General features: G+C 28.2%; 2 protein-coding genes across 2 annotated transcripts; one reads left to right on the top strand and one right to left on the bottom strand.

The window, feature by feature from the left end:
• Positions 1-514: 514 nt before the first annotated feature.
• On the bottom strand, positions 515-1,820 carry LOC111307203 (expansin-A4-like). The gene is made up of 3 exons (XM_022905217.2): positions 1,572-1,820; positions 1,155-1,467; positions 515-1,053 (listed from the first exon to the last, which is right to left on the bottom strand). Exons 1-3 carry the CDS (start codon positions 1,732-1,734, stop codon positions 750-752), a joined length of 780 nt encoding a protein of 259 aa, XP_022760952.2. The 5' UTR covers positions 1,735-1,820; the 3' UTR covers positions 515-749.
• Positions 1,821-6,016: 4,196 nt separating this feature from the next.
• On the top strand, positions 6,017-6,807 carry LOC111307202 (non-specific lipid-transfer protein 1-like). The gene is made up of 2 exons (XM_022905216.2): positions 6,017-6,476; positions 6,573-6,807. The coding sequence occupies exons 1-2, from the start codon at positions 6,136-6,138 to the stop codon at positions 6,580-6,582; spliced, it is 351 nt and encodes a 116-aa protein (XP_022760951.1). The 5' UTR covers positions 6,017-6,135; the 3' UTR covers positions 6,583-6,807.
• The last annotated feature ends 5,418 nt before the right edge of the window (positions 6,808-12,225 follow it).

The following is a 12,225-nucleotide window of genomic DNA, read 5'->3' as shown; positions in this document are numbered from 1 at the left end:
ATATAAATATAAAAATAAATAAATAAAATTATAATATATATAATCATAAAATTAAATAAATAATAAAATTATAATATATATATATCGAGTTGAATTTATCTAAAATTTAATTTTATTTTTTTAAAAAAAAAAAAAATAGGATCCATAACTTGATTAAAAAGAAGTTAATCTTATAAGATGAGATGAAAATCAAAACCTACGAATTTGAATTTGATTGCCAACTCTAGCTCCAATACAGTGAAGAAAGTATCTTTCTACTTGTTAGTGGGCTGTTAAGGAACCCTGTCAAGATAAAATAAATTGCAGCTTCAACCACAAAGAAAATCGAGAGAGTTTCCAATCCATTTTCATTTTCTATCTATGATCTTGAATCAAAGTTCTTACTAATGTATTGGCAGATAAATCATAAAATCTGTTCATAAAAATTGGAAAGAGAAGGCATAGTGCTCTGACTTTGAAACTCTTGACTGTTTGAGATACCAGATACCATTATTTATAAACTATTTTAGTCATTGGAAAACCATAGATATTATGGTCAATTAGCAAATTTCTGACAGATTATCTTATGGAAAATTCAGCTTATTCCCTCCAAATTGAATAGTTGGGGGGCCCTATATATGTAATGTACCTATAAAGGCTATGGCACTAGCTCGCCAATTTCACACATAAAGCCAGCGGGCAACCACTTTGCTACCCCTGCATAAAACGCTCATGTGCCCGATTTATAATCAACGGTAGACGCAATTTGCCTAAAATTGGCCTCCTTCAAAAGTTTGTCCAAACTGCCAGCCACCAGGCACTACATTGTAGTTGGTGATAGTCCTGCCATCGCTGGCAGTCACTTTGAAGGAGAGGCTTTGGCCATTAAGGTAGGCATTGCTCTGCCAGTTTTGGCCCCAATTTCTTGACATGGGTAGCCACCCTGTTTTGGAACCCTTGATGGATACCGAAGTTATGTCCCCTGCACCTCCCACGTTTGTTATCAACACCAAGTTGAAGTATGAATGACCATTGAGGGTGTATCTGATGCCTCCTTTCTTCACACAAGAAACCCTGAAAAGTCCATCAAATGCATCACGTATAAATGTGAACTTCACACAATATTTTGATGGATACATTGTCTTAAATTGGGATTGATTAATTGCAGGTGATACCGTCTGAAGAGAACAGGAACAATTCCAGCTCGATATTCTGCAATCTGAAGGAAAGCAGGTTCGGCCAAATCGAAGTGTTCTCGAGGGGGATTGCACCACCCACCATTGTCACTAGACAAAGCATAATTAGGAGGACAAAAGTTGGTGGCGGTGACGGTTATGGTTTGAGAAATGCACCATTTGGGATCATCATTGCACTGCAGCTCGTAGCAGGCACCGCAGGTCAAGCCATTGTTGAAAAGTACAGTGCTCAAAGCTGCTGTGCTCGTTCCATACCCCTGACTATACAAGTTTCCATAACCACATGCTCCACCTAAAATAAACAAACATCACAAATTATATGTAGTCCAGAAATTTAGAGCAAATTAATTAAGAAACGAAAATTCAAGTCATGTATACTCACAGTCTGAAACTCACCCATTGTACCAGTAGCATCAGCACCACCATAGAATGTGGCATGAGCAGTTTGCCAACCGCCATTATCATCATCTTCATTAGTGGCATGGAAGCTGCAGTTGCAGATACTGAACAGACAGAAGAAAAATGGCAATATTTTCAATATTATTGCTGTGGTGGCCATTTAATTTGAGTGAGAGCTGCCTCAAACAATTGGGTGACTCTATTGATAGCTTGGAGCAAGGCTTTGAGGATTTGAGGGCAAAAGGGTATCTATTTATACAAAAGGTAGCAGAAAAGAGAAAGATTTTGTACTAAGGATGCTGCCAAGTGCCAACTAGCAAAGCAACCTAACAGCCAAAGATACTAAATATGGGTAACAATTATGCATTGCATGCATCAAAATGCACATGCAAAATTTAGTCATCGGATCCTCTTGGACTTGGTCAGGACTGAGCCACAATATTCACTATGTTCTCAACGCCTTCTTTTAATGGATATGGTTAGATGCAAATTAATGTTTTTGTTTCTTAAAGAAATGAAAACAACAAAAAAAAACCAACGTAAAATACTCGTAAAGATCAGACATTTTGAGAGAAAATACTGAATTTATGTACAAATTCGATATAGAAACATACTAAATAAAGTTTAAACCATCTTTTTTATATAATATATATAAATAAACAGTTTTTATCCTTTCTATTCAAGATATGAATCCTATAAATAGTTAAATCATAAGTGGCTTAAACCATTTTTACTATATATACTCTTAGGTTTCAAAGTGAAACCCTAGAGGACTTGGAAAAGAGAGTAGGGCTGGACTTTGTATGCAGAGGAAATGGCGGCAAAGATCCTTTGGGTGGTGGATTGAACAGTGCAAAGAGGACAGACGCCAGTAGCTGAGTTGTTAGACTGCGTTTTTGAACGCTGTTTCCTAATTGCTTGCAGTTGAAATCATTACAAAAATCTATAACTCCAACCAGCTCATCACCATCAATTCCTCTTCACATCACTTAATTTCATAGAAAAAAGCTTTCATGATCAAAATGAAAAAGGAGTTTGTTATATTCATTAATCACATGTAATTATTTGGAATTCAGGTTATGTGTTGGTGGATTTTCAACCAGCCAACCAGGTCTTTTTTTCAATGAACGTGCAGAAGTTGGTGAGCTATATATAGAGTTTATTATCTTACATTTTTTAAATTTAAAAATTTTTGTACTTGTTATGTAACAAATAAAAAAAATTCTTCTAATTTATTGATTTGAAATTTTTATTTAATTATTTTAATTGATGAGCATCATTATCTTAATTTGATGAACTTCATCTAAATCTTGCTAATTCAAAACAAGAATAACAGCAAAATATAACTGTGATTTTTTTGGTCTACAATATGTTTAATGTAACTATTAACTAAATATAATTGACAAGTTTTTTTTAATAATGCAAGAAGTCAAAGCAATTATTTCACTTAAAGTTTCTAACTAATTGTTTTTTTCCTACAATTTTTAAGAAATTTTTTTAAAAAAAGTTGTTTATTCTAAAATAATAAGATCAACTTTATTAATTCATGAAAATTATTTTAATAGTAATGAAAACAATAACCTAATTAGAATGGTATTATAGCTTTTCACAAAAAAAGTTTAATATCTTTCAAGTCACTTCTATATAGGGGTGTTCATGGATTAGGTCTGATTTATACTTGATATTAATAGTTTATATATTAGTTCAAACCAAGATCAACATAAAATTTTGTCTTAAAATTTTTTTAAATCCGATCCAAATTAAGAAAAAAATCGTAAACACACCTATTAAACTTAATTTATATAATAAAAAAATTAAAAAATGATTAGATTAAGTTTAATAAAATCATATTCAATTCACATATTTATAAAAAATAAAAATTAATTTTAATAAAAAATATATTTTTTATTTTAATTACATATGCATATGTGAATTAATTTATATATAATTTACGTATATATAAAAATAAAAAATTTACATATACGTGAATTTGATTGGATCATATGAAAATTGAGTTTTAAATTTTTTGTCTAAAATTTTAGTTTGAAATTTATATAAATCTAAAAATTATGTCCAAATTCATTGAACGAGTTTTAATTTTTTATTTAAATCTTCTCAAAAGTCAAACTCTCTCAAAACTTGAGTGAGCATTCGGATTTGAACAGGTCTATTCTTAAGTACCAGATAGGCTATATGGGCCTAATATTTAACATTGGTAGAAATTGAGTGGTTATGGGCCTATGGTGTTCAACTAAAAATGTGGACTCCAATACTTAGCCCATTCCAAACACAGTCCAACTCATTTAGGTGGCATTATTTCATTAGGTTAAGAGTGTGGTCCATAGCAGCAGCCGACTTTAGACGAAAGAGAGAGAAATGGCAATTGCCAAGGTTAAATGGGGAGTCTAGTTTTTTTGTCTTGCATTGGCCGTCGTTGCTCATCCTGGACCATTTGTCATTTCTTGACTTCTGTACTTATATGCATTAATGAAAAGCTGTTAATTTTGAAACATAAAAAAGTGATAAAAAATGGGACAAAAAAAATTATATTTTTTGATTTTACAAATTTTAAAAATGAATGTGGCACAAATAAATAATATGTATAGTTGGATTTTTCTAATTTGTTGATGCATTGACAATTATATATGACTATGACTATAAACCCTAAGTATAAGTTTTCAATCTCCTAGAACACTTAATTACATTAAATTTTTATTTTTAGTTTGAAAAAGATGGCTTAATCACATTTCATTAATGAAAAGTCGAATATGAAAAAAAAAAAAAAACTACAATCACATATTGGGAGTTGATGGACGATTTGGTGCCATATGTTCTCTTTTGATGTATATCAATGTATTGCTTCATTTCTTCCTTATCTCGTGTACTTGTGGATGTGGCTGTTCTTTTTATTATAGTTCATGTTAAAGTTATATTTATTAGATATACGATTATATCACTTTAATATATTTTTATCACGTATAAACGAAAATAAAAAAAAATTATTTTAATATCATATTAAATATCCAAGTTACTATCAATTGATATAAGTGAAAGGGCTCAATTTAAATATAAAACTACAAGATATTAAGTATTTATTAGATATGATATAATATCACTTTAATAGACTCTTATCAAGCTCATATTTTATCTTCGTTACCCTTTATTAATAATGAGAAATGATTTGAAAGAATGGAGTCAACCGTTAGAACTATTGCTCTTAGAACCATAAATAAATAGGCTTACCCTTCAATTGACTCAAAATTATCAAACGTAGACTTATGCTTTATTCAAAAAATCTGATAATCAAAATTATCGTGTCACAAGAATAAATAAATAAATAAAAGAATCGAATCGGGTTGGGGAAGAAAAAGAAATTTTTTTTTTTATTGAGTGTCTTCGCTTATCTTGTTTTCTTGTTTTGATGACCTTATCATAAGCGAAAATAGAATAAGCCTACCATATGACAGATTTGGAAAGGATAACAAAAAAAAAATCATGACTCTGATACTATGTTAAACATCAAACTTACTACCAATTGATAGTAAATAAAAGGATCCAACCTGGATATAAAACTATATGATATTTGATATTTATTACTAATACTTCATAAACTCATACAATATATAAATTCTCAAAATTTTATTATAGGTCATATAAATGTTAGTACTTTCCATTTTTGTTACTATAATAAAAAGTGAGTGTGTGAAATGAATGTATGAGATGATATATGTAACGCTATTTGTAAAATTATTAAGGGTTAATGTTATGAATAATTTCTAAACTATAATAAAATATTTAATATGATATTTAAATTTAAAATTTTTTTAATATAATATATGAATTATAAATTTATTAATTAATTTAATATTTAAAGAGTTATTTGTACATTGTGTGTCATTATTTGGAGTTTGTCACATTAGAAGTAAATGTTATATTAGTTAACAAACTAATAATTCATGTATCATATTAAAAATTTAAAAGTTTAGATACTATATTGAACATTTTGTTATAATTTAAGGGCTATTTATAACGTTAACCTAATTATTAATTATTATATTAATACAAAATTATTACTCTAAATAATATATTAATTAACTTTCAAAAATTATCTAAAAGCTCTAGTTAACAAAATCCAAAAAAAATATATATATATATAAGACGAAAAAGAACTATTTTTTAGTGTATATAATATTATCACATTAACCGAAAAATAAATAAATAAAATAACACATTTTTTCCTATTAACATCAAAGCTTTGCATATCTTGGTCTTTACAAGCATTATAGGACGTGAAATATCAGATATGTCAACTGTAATGACGCCATGAAGAAACCAGAAATAGGAACCATAAGAGAGGATTGATTCAATTAAAACCCAACAACCAAACCCTTCAATTAAATTCTCTCGTCCAAAGCAAAGTAGTCTATATAAACCCCAGGCCTTACCCTATTGCACTCACTCAGCTTTCAAAACACAAGTGAAGTTTCCTGCTTTTCTAGTGCTCCAATACAAAAGTTTGTCTTAATTCTTTGTTTTTTCAAACTTTTCTGAACCAAAACCCATGGCTGCAGCTCTTAAACTTGTTTGTGCTTTATTGTTGTGCATGTTGGTGGTTGAACCCATGGCAACAACTGCCATATCATGCGGATATGTGGCAAAACAAATAAGTGGATGCATAAAATACTTGCAGAATGGAGGATTCCTGCCACCAAATTGCTGCATGGGGATTAGGGCCCTGAACAACGGGGCTAAAACCACCCGAGACCGCCGAAGTGTTTGCAGGTGCCTTCAAAATGCGGCTAGGACTATCCCTGGTATCAAACGTAACTTGGCCGTGGGCCTTCCAAAGAAATGCGGTGTCAAGATTCCTTACAAGATAAGCCCCTCCACTAACTGCAACCGGTATATCTCTCTTTTCTTGCTTTTGTTTTTCTTTTTGATTTTGCTTTCTAATTCTAAGTATTAATTCATTTTCTTTGTTTTTGAAACTTATTGCAGTGTGAAGTGAGATGGGGATGAAGTAAGGGTTTTCAACAGCTTTTGGTAGGTATCTAGAAAGCGTGAATAAAGATTTTGGCATGATTCCAAAATACAAATCAGTCTCCACTTTGGTTTGGCGAAGGCTCCTTATAATTTGTTTTGTCTTTTTGAGTTTTAGCTCTAATTATGTCAACTATGTATCGGCTGTTAAACACCAAGTGTTAAAAGTTTATGCTTTGTCCACTTGATCAGATCGCTTGATTCTATATTTGGCGTTGCTTTCTTTTCTACCCAGCAGATCAGTAGGAGCGCTCAAAATTCGATTTTAATCGAATTATTGATCAAATTGATTAAATTTGATTACTCAATTAACCATCAAATTAATTTCGATGGATTATCAAAAATAATTTTTTTAAAAAAATTTAGTTTTCGGTTAATTTATTTCAAAAACTAAATTAATTAAATTAATCAAAATTTTAACTGAAATATAATAATATATATAGAACTAAAAATATATGAAATAGTTAATTTCATTTTAAGTTATTAAAGTTTTTAATCTAGTACTTTGGTATTTGAACATTTTTGTTGGATAATTTTATTTAATTTATTTTAAATATAAAAAATTAAGAATTTAAAGTATACTTTTATTTAATATATTTTATTATTTGATTAACCAAAAAACTTAATTGAACTAATTGCATTAATTTGGTCCATTAATTTTTAAAATTAAAAAATTTGATTTGATTAACAAAAAAGAAATAACATAATTCGATTAATTTAATTTTAAATAATTTGATTCGAAATTAATTAAATCAACCAAATTAATATTTTTATTGCAAAGATCGATATCCGTAGCTTAATTTATAATTTGATTGATATATATTTATATTTCAGAATATGAGTAAAAAAACACTATAAAAAGTATTAGCAATCTTATTGCGATAAATCAATTCGTAATGCAAGATGGAAATAAAGTTCTCCATTTCTTAATCATTTTCTTTTGAAAATTAACGTTAGGTCTAACTAACTTTACTACGTTTTGATAACGTTTAGGATTGATTTAACAAATTTTAAAAGTCAAGGATTGAAAGTGAAAAATACACAAATGTTTAAGATAAAAGTGTAATTACCCCTATAATTTAAGGTAATTACACAAATAAAAATAAAAAGTATAATATTATTTTTTTCAACTTTTTACAACTTATAAATGATATAACTGTAAGAAAAGGCCAAAATTAATAAAAGATAAATCAAACAATAATTTAAAAAAAAAAAAAAAAGGATCAAAGCACTAATTAGGTGGGATTAATTTTTATATAATAAAAAAATATAAATTTTTTGGGGATCTAAGCCCATGCCTGCCTCTCTACAGCCGTCCTAATTATAATAAATAATAATTTTATGAGCATTATTATTTCTTAAGACTGTTAGTACTAGTAATTAATATTCTCGTACACCAATTGTCTTTTAAATTGAGTTTTAATAACCTATTATCTATATTTCTAGAGTTGAGTTTTGGGACCATACTATTAACTTAATAACAGTAATAGAGATAACATTAATTTCATTTTGATCACAATTTTTTCGTCAAAATTACTTTTGATAGGAAGAAAAAAGAAGAAAAAAAGAAAAAAATTTTTCTTGATGATTGTATAAAAGAAGTTTTATATATGTTTTGATGGTTAGATTGGATCAAAAGCAAATTAATTTAAATTTAAAACTTTTTTTTTCCCAATCATCCTACCTTCTCTATTTCTGGCTTTTTCAACTCACTGCATATGTTTACTGCTTTCAACAATTCACTCTCATATAGACCATGATTTTATATCCAGAGATTGTCCAAAAATCTAAAGCTTATAATAGGTAGCTAACTCTCCAAGACACAACCAGTAAGTTCTCCTTGTGGTGTGGGAAATAATTTAACCTCTCAATTAAAATTTTTTGTATGAGACAAAAAAATTAAGGGTGGAAGAGACAAAATTAAAAATAAAAGAATTCGAAAAGAATTAGAAGTAATTCGAATTAAAGGAAAGATAAGAGAGAATTATTTGATATGATTTATACATATGAAACGTACACCTATTTATACATTAATTAAAAGAAATACGTGTTTTGAGTTGAAAGAGACCAAAATTTTTAAAGATAAATTACAATAAACATAAATGTAAATAATAAAAAATAATACGATGATTAAACAAGTATATGAAAAACATGTTTTTGATAAAAATTAATAACATAAAAATGTTTAAAATTACGACTTAATATAATTTTTTTTTTTTTTACTTTTGATATAATTGACCGTAGAATTATGGATATAAAACTTAATTTGTTATTGTTATTATTGAGTATCGGTAAATATAGGTAATTGAAATATAATTATTGATGCCAAACTTTGGAATAATATAAAGTTATTAAAATCTATTCTCCTAGCTCCAATGAGAACTTCCAACGACAAAGGTTTAGGACGGTAGAATTAATTTCCGAAGGCACTAACATTTTGTTTGGTAATAACTATAAAAAGAGGACACGAAAAATTTTTTTTTAATTTAATGGTTGAATTATAAGTTAGCACATATTATTATTACATATGAATCTCAAATATTATAAAATCACAAAATAATTTATAGATTAACCTATCAAATAAGGGAAAGCACAAGCACTTGTCATCATAATTCACCGAGCAAACTAATGCTCAAAGGTTATTTTAAACTCACAAAAGTAGTCCACGCTAGCCTTAGCACAATTGTAATTAGTGCCTTTTCCTTAAGTTTCTGCTGTATCTAATTAAACTAAAATAACCAATTTTGAATATAAAATTTAATTTAATTAATTAAATAATAATTTTAAAAAATAATATTTAATAAATTTAATAATCAATAAATGATCGGCTCAAACTTATCATGCACTACGGAATTAGTGTTAACAAGCTGAGACAATCCACGCAAACTAATAGCCCAAATCACACGATTAAGCCCTATTTTTCCCTTTTGCCTCTATCTCACGACTCACACGTTTTTCTATAAAAATATTGGGCCTCAAATGGGGAGGTCTGAATCGTTATTTTTCTTGTTTAAGCCCGAACCAATCTTTTGTCATGTCACTGCCACATTGGGACCAACTCTAGATTCTTTGGGTGGATCTAAAAAATCGTATGAACCCAAAGAAACATGTTCAAAATGAATAGTCATCTAATTTAAAGAGATAAATGATATATTAATATTTATAAATTATTTAAATTTGATTTAAATAAAATTTAAATTTAACTCGATCATTATTAAATAAAATTTAAGTTTGAACAATTTAATTTATCAAAAGAACTAAATTTAAACATTTTAATATTGAGTTTGAATAGTTTGTAAGTCTAATAGAATTTTTAAATTTTAATATATTTTTATCATTTAAATTATAAATTATTATTTTACTTTAATATATATATTAATTTGAGCTCAAATTTAAATTCAAACATATAATCGAGTTTGAAATCAAATATGAGAACTAAACTCATTTTTTATTAAATAAATTAATCAGTTAAGTTCAAATAATTCGATTTTTCCTTAAATCAAGCTTAAATTTGAAAATTAAAAGTTAAACCGATCTCAAACTCAAATTTCTCACTATATCAATTCAGTTCAATTCAATTACACTCCTAATCTAATCCACGAACATAATGAAAATGACAATTCCAACTTCTTTGATTTATTGACCACTTAACATTTCTCCGCAAATTAGGGAACCTGGCGCCTAGCTCAAATGTAAAGGCTTAGCCTCATGTGACAAGTTCTAATTCGGTTATTAATATAGGCAGGTGATGTGTAAAACATACCATTCGTCCCCAGTCCCCACCCCTTTTGAGGTTTCTTGAATTCTCAGTCACACCATAAAATTGATTTGAAATTAGTATGATACCATCAACATGAAATATCTTTTTCAATATATGTGTTTAGATAGGTTGTTTAAAGTTATGGGGGTAAACGTGAACACAAACATGATTAATTAAATATGAACATGAAAATATTTATTATACATGTGGCATGATTAAGACATGACTAACACATTTAAAACAAGTAAGTTTAAATTTTATACAAACACAATATAATATGATCATTCATCTATTTATTTGTTTTTAATTAATAGCTTATTTAAACCAAAAAAATTATTTTTTGAGTAATAATTTAATTTTAATTGACATAAAAATAAAACTATAACTCCATTCTTCAAATTTAAAATTAAGAATATTTATAATGCAAACTATAACAAAATACTATTGTTCATAAAATATGTTTAAAATCTTCAAAAATGTCTATGAATATCAAGCATATTAAGACAACAATAATAAATCTAAATAATATCCATCACTGCATTAAACATGAAAAAATTAATTAAATGTGTTATAGTCGTTTTAAACATATTTAAAATACGAAAATTATTTTATGATAAACATTTAGTATTATATGATAAAGCTATAAATATTACGGCGTACCTTTCAACATTCCATCTTATTATATATTAGACTAAAAAAATTATTATGTATTTAAATTTTTTTAAATTTATAATTTTTAAATATCAATTTTAATGATATATTAATTAATAAAAAAATAATTAACAATTAAATTACTAGTTAAAAATTAAACATTAAGCAACAAATTGGAAGCATTAAAAGTTGATCAAACACAAGCAAAGGTTGAAAACGAAAGAAAGAAACAGAGCATTAAGTGGAGCCAACTGCTAACCAATACCTCCTCGATCGTACGCACAGCTCTGAATTCTCTTCAACCATATTTTACCCACTAAACTAATTTGCCAACCCGATGGCGTTAGCAGACGTGTCCATCAGCTTTCAATATCTAAAAGAAATTAAGAAGCAAAAAGAGGAAACCAGATTTATTTTACGAAGCATTGATTTAGTTTATGTGGTGGGAAAAATAGAGAGACTGTCACCTGCAATACATGTGGCATCACCACCATGTATATGTGGACCACAATTTAACAATGAGCGAGGGACGTTGGTCTCTGTGGTCCGTACAGGAAGCTGTGATCCATTTGAGTGGCAGTGGCTCCCCCCATGAAAATAGTGTTGGCCGGCCGTCGGCAGGTTTGAGCTGTCGGAAGCAAAAGCTCCCTATGCCACCTGAAACAGCCTTTTAAGGCCAAAACTAAGCATGTGAATGCATGGTAGATTTTGCCCCGACTGCTTAGATTGTATCAAAAATTTGTTGCAATTTCGATCCTTCTTCCTAATTAAATTGGTAATAAGTATTTTTGACCTTTTCCTTTTCAATATTTATATGTTTTACCATAGAATAGCAGACTCTTTATATAATACTCCCATTATCCTAATTATTATAGTTGTCCCTAATGCAAATGGGAAAAATCCTTGATCCAAATCCAATTTAACTATCAGGTGTCGAGCTATTTTTGAGGGGTAAAATCTTAAAATTAATAAAAAAAAAATAAAAATAAAAGTTGAAAGTGATCCTAACATTTGTAATTTGATATTCAAATAAGAAATCGATCAAGATAAAATATAAAAATGAGATAATAAAAGAGTGAAAAAATCAAGATGAAAAAAATAGTATTTGGATGATACTATTTATACTTACAAGATAAATGGTTTTGAATAATTTAAGTTGATCGAGGTTAATCTTAGTACTATAGATGACTTAGTCAGTTA

The sequence above is a fragment of the Durio zibethinus genome, chromosome 22 (assembly GCF_047325235.1).
Source record: "Durio zibethinus cultivar Kanyao isolate XHJ-2024 chromosome 22, ASM4732523v1, whole genome shotgun sequence".
Classification (NCBI taxonomy): domain Eukaryota; kingdom Viridiplantae; phylum Streptophyta; class Magnoliopsida; order Malvales; family Malvaceae; genus Durio; species Durio zibethinus.
Note: the sequence above shows the minus strand (reverse complement) of the source record. Positions and strands in the feature narration are given on the sequence as shown.

Coding starts and splice junctions, on each gene's coding strand:
- LOC111307203 (XM_022905217.2), bottom strand. CDS start 1,734: ATGGCCACCACAGCAATAATATTGAAAATATTGCCATTTTTCTTCTGT. Junction 1,468..1,571: donor TGATGCTACTGGTACAATGG/GTGAGTTTCAGA, acceptor TGTTTATTTTAG/GTGGAGCATGTGGTTATGGA. Junction 1,054..1,154: donor GTTCCTGTTCTCTTCAGACG/GTATCACCTGCA, acceptor TGGACTTTTCAG/GGTTTCTTGTGTGAAGAAAG.
- LOC111307202 (XM_022905216.2), top strand. CDS start 6,136: ATGGCTGCAGCTCTTAAACTTGTTTGTGCTTTATTGTTGTGCATGTTG.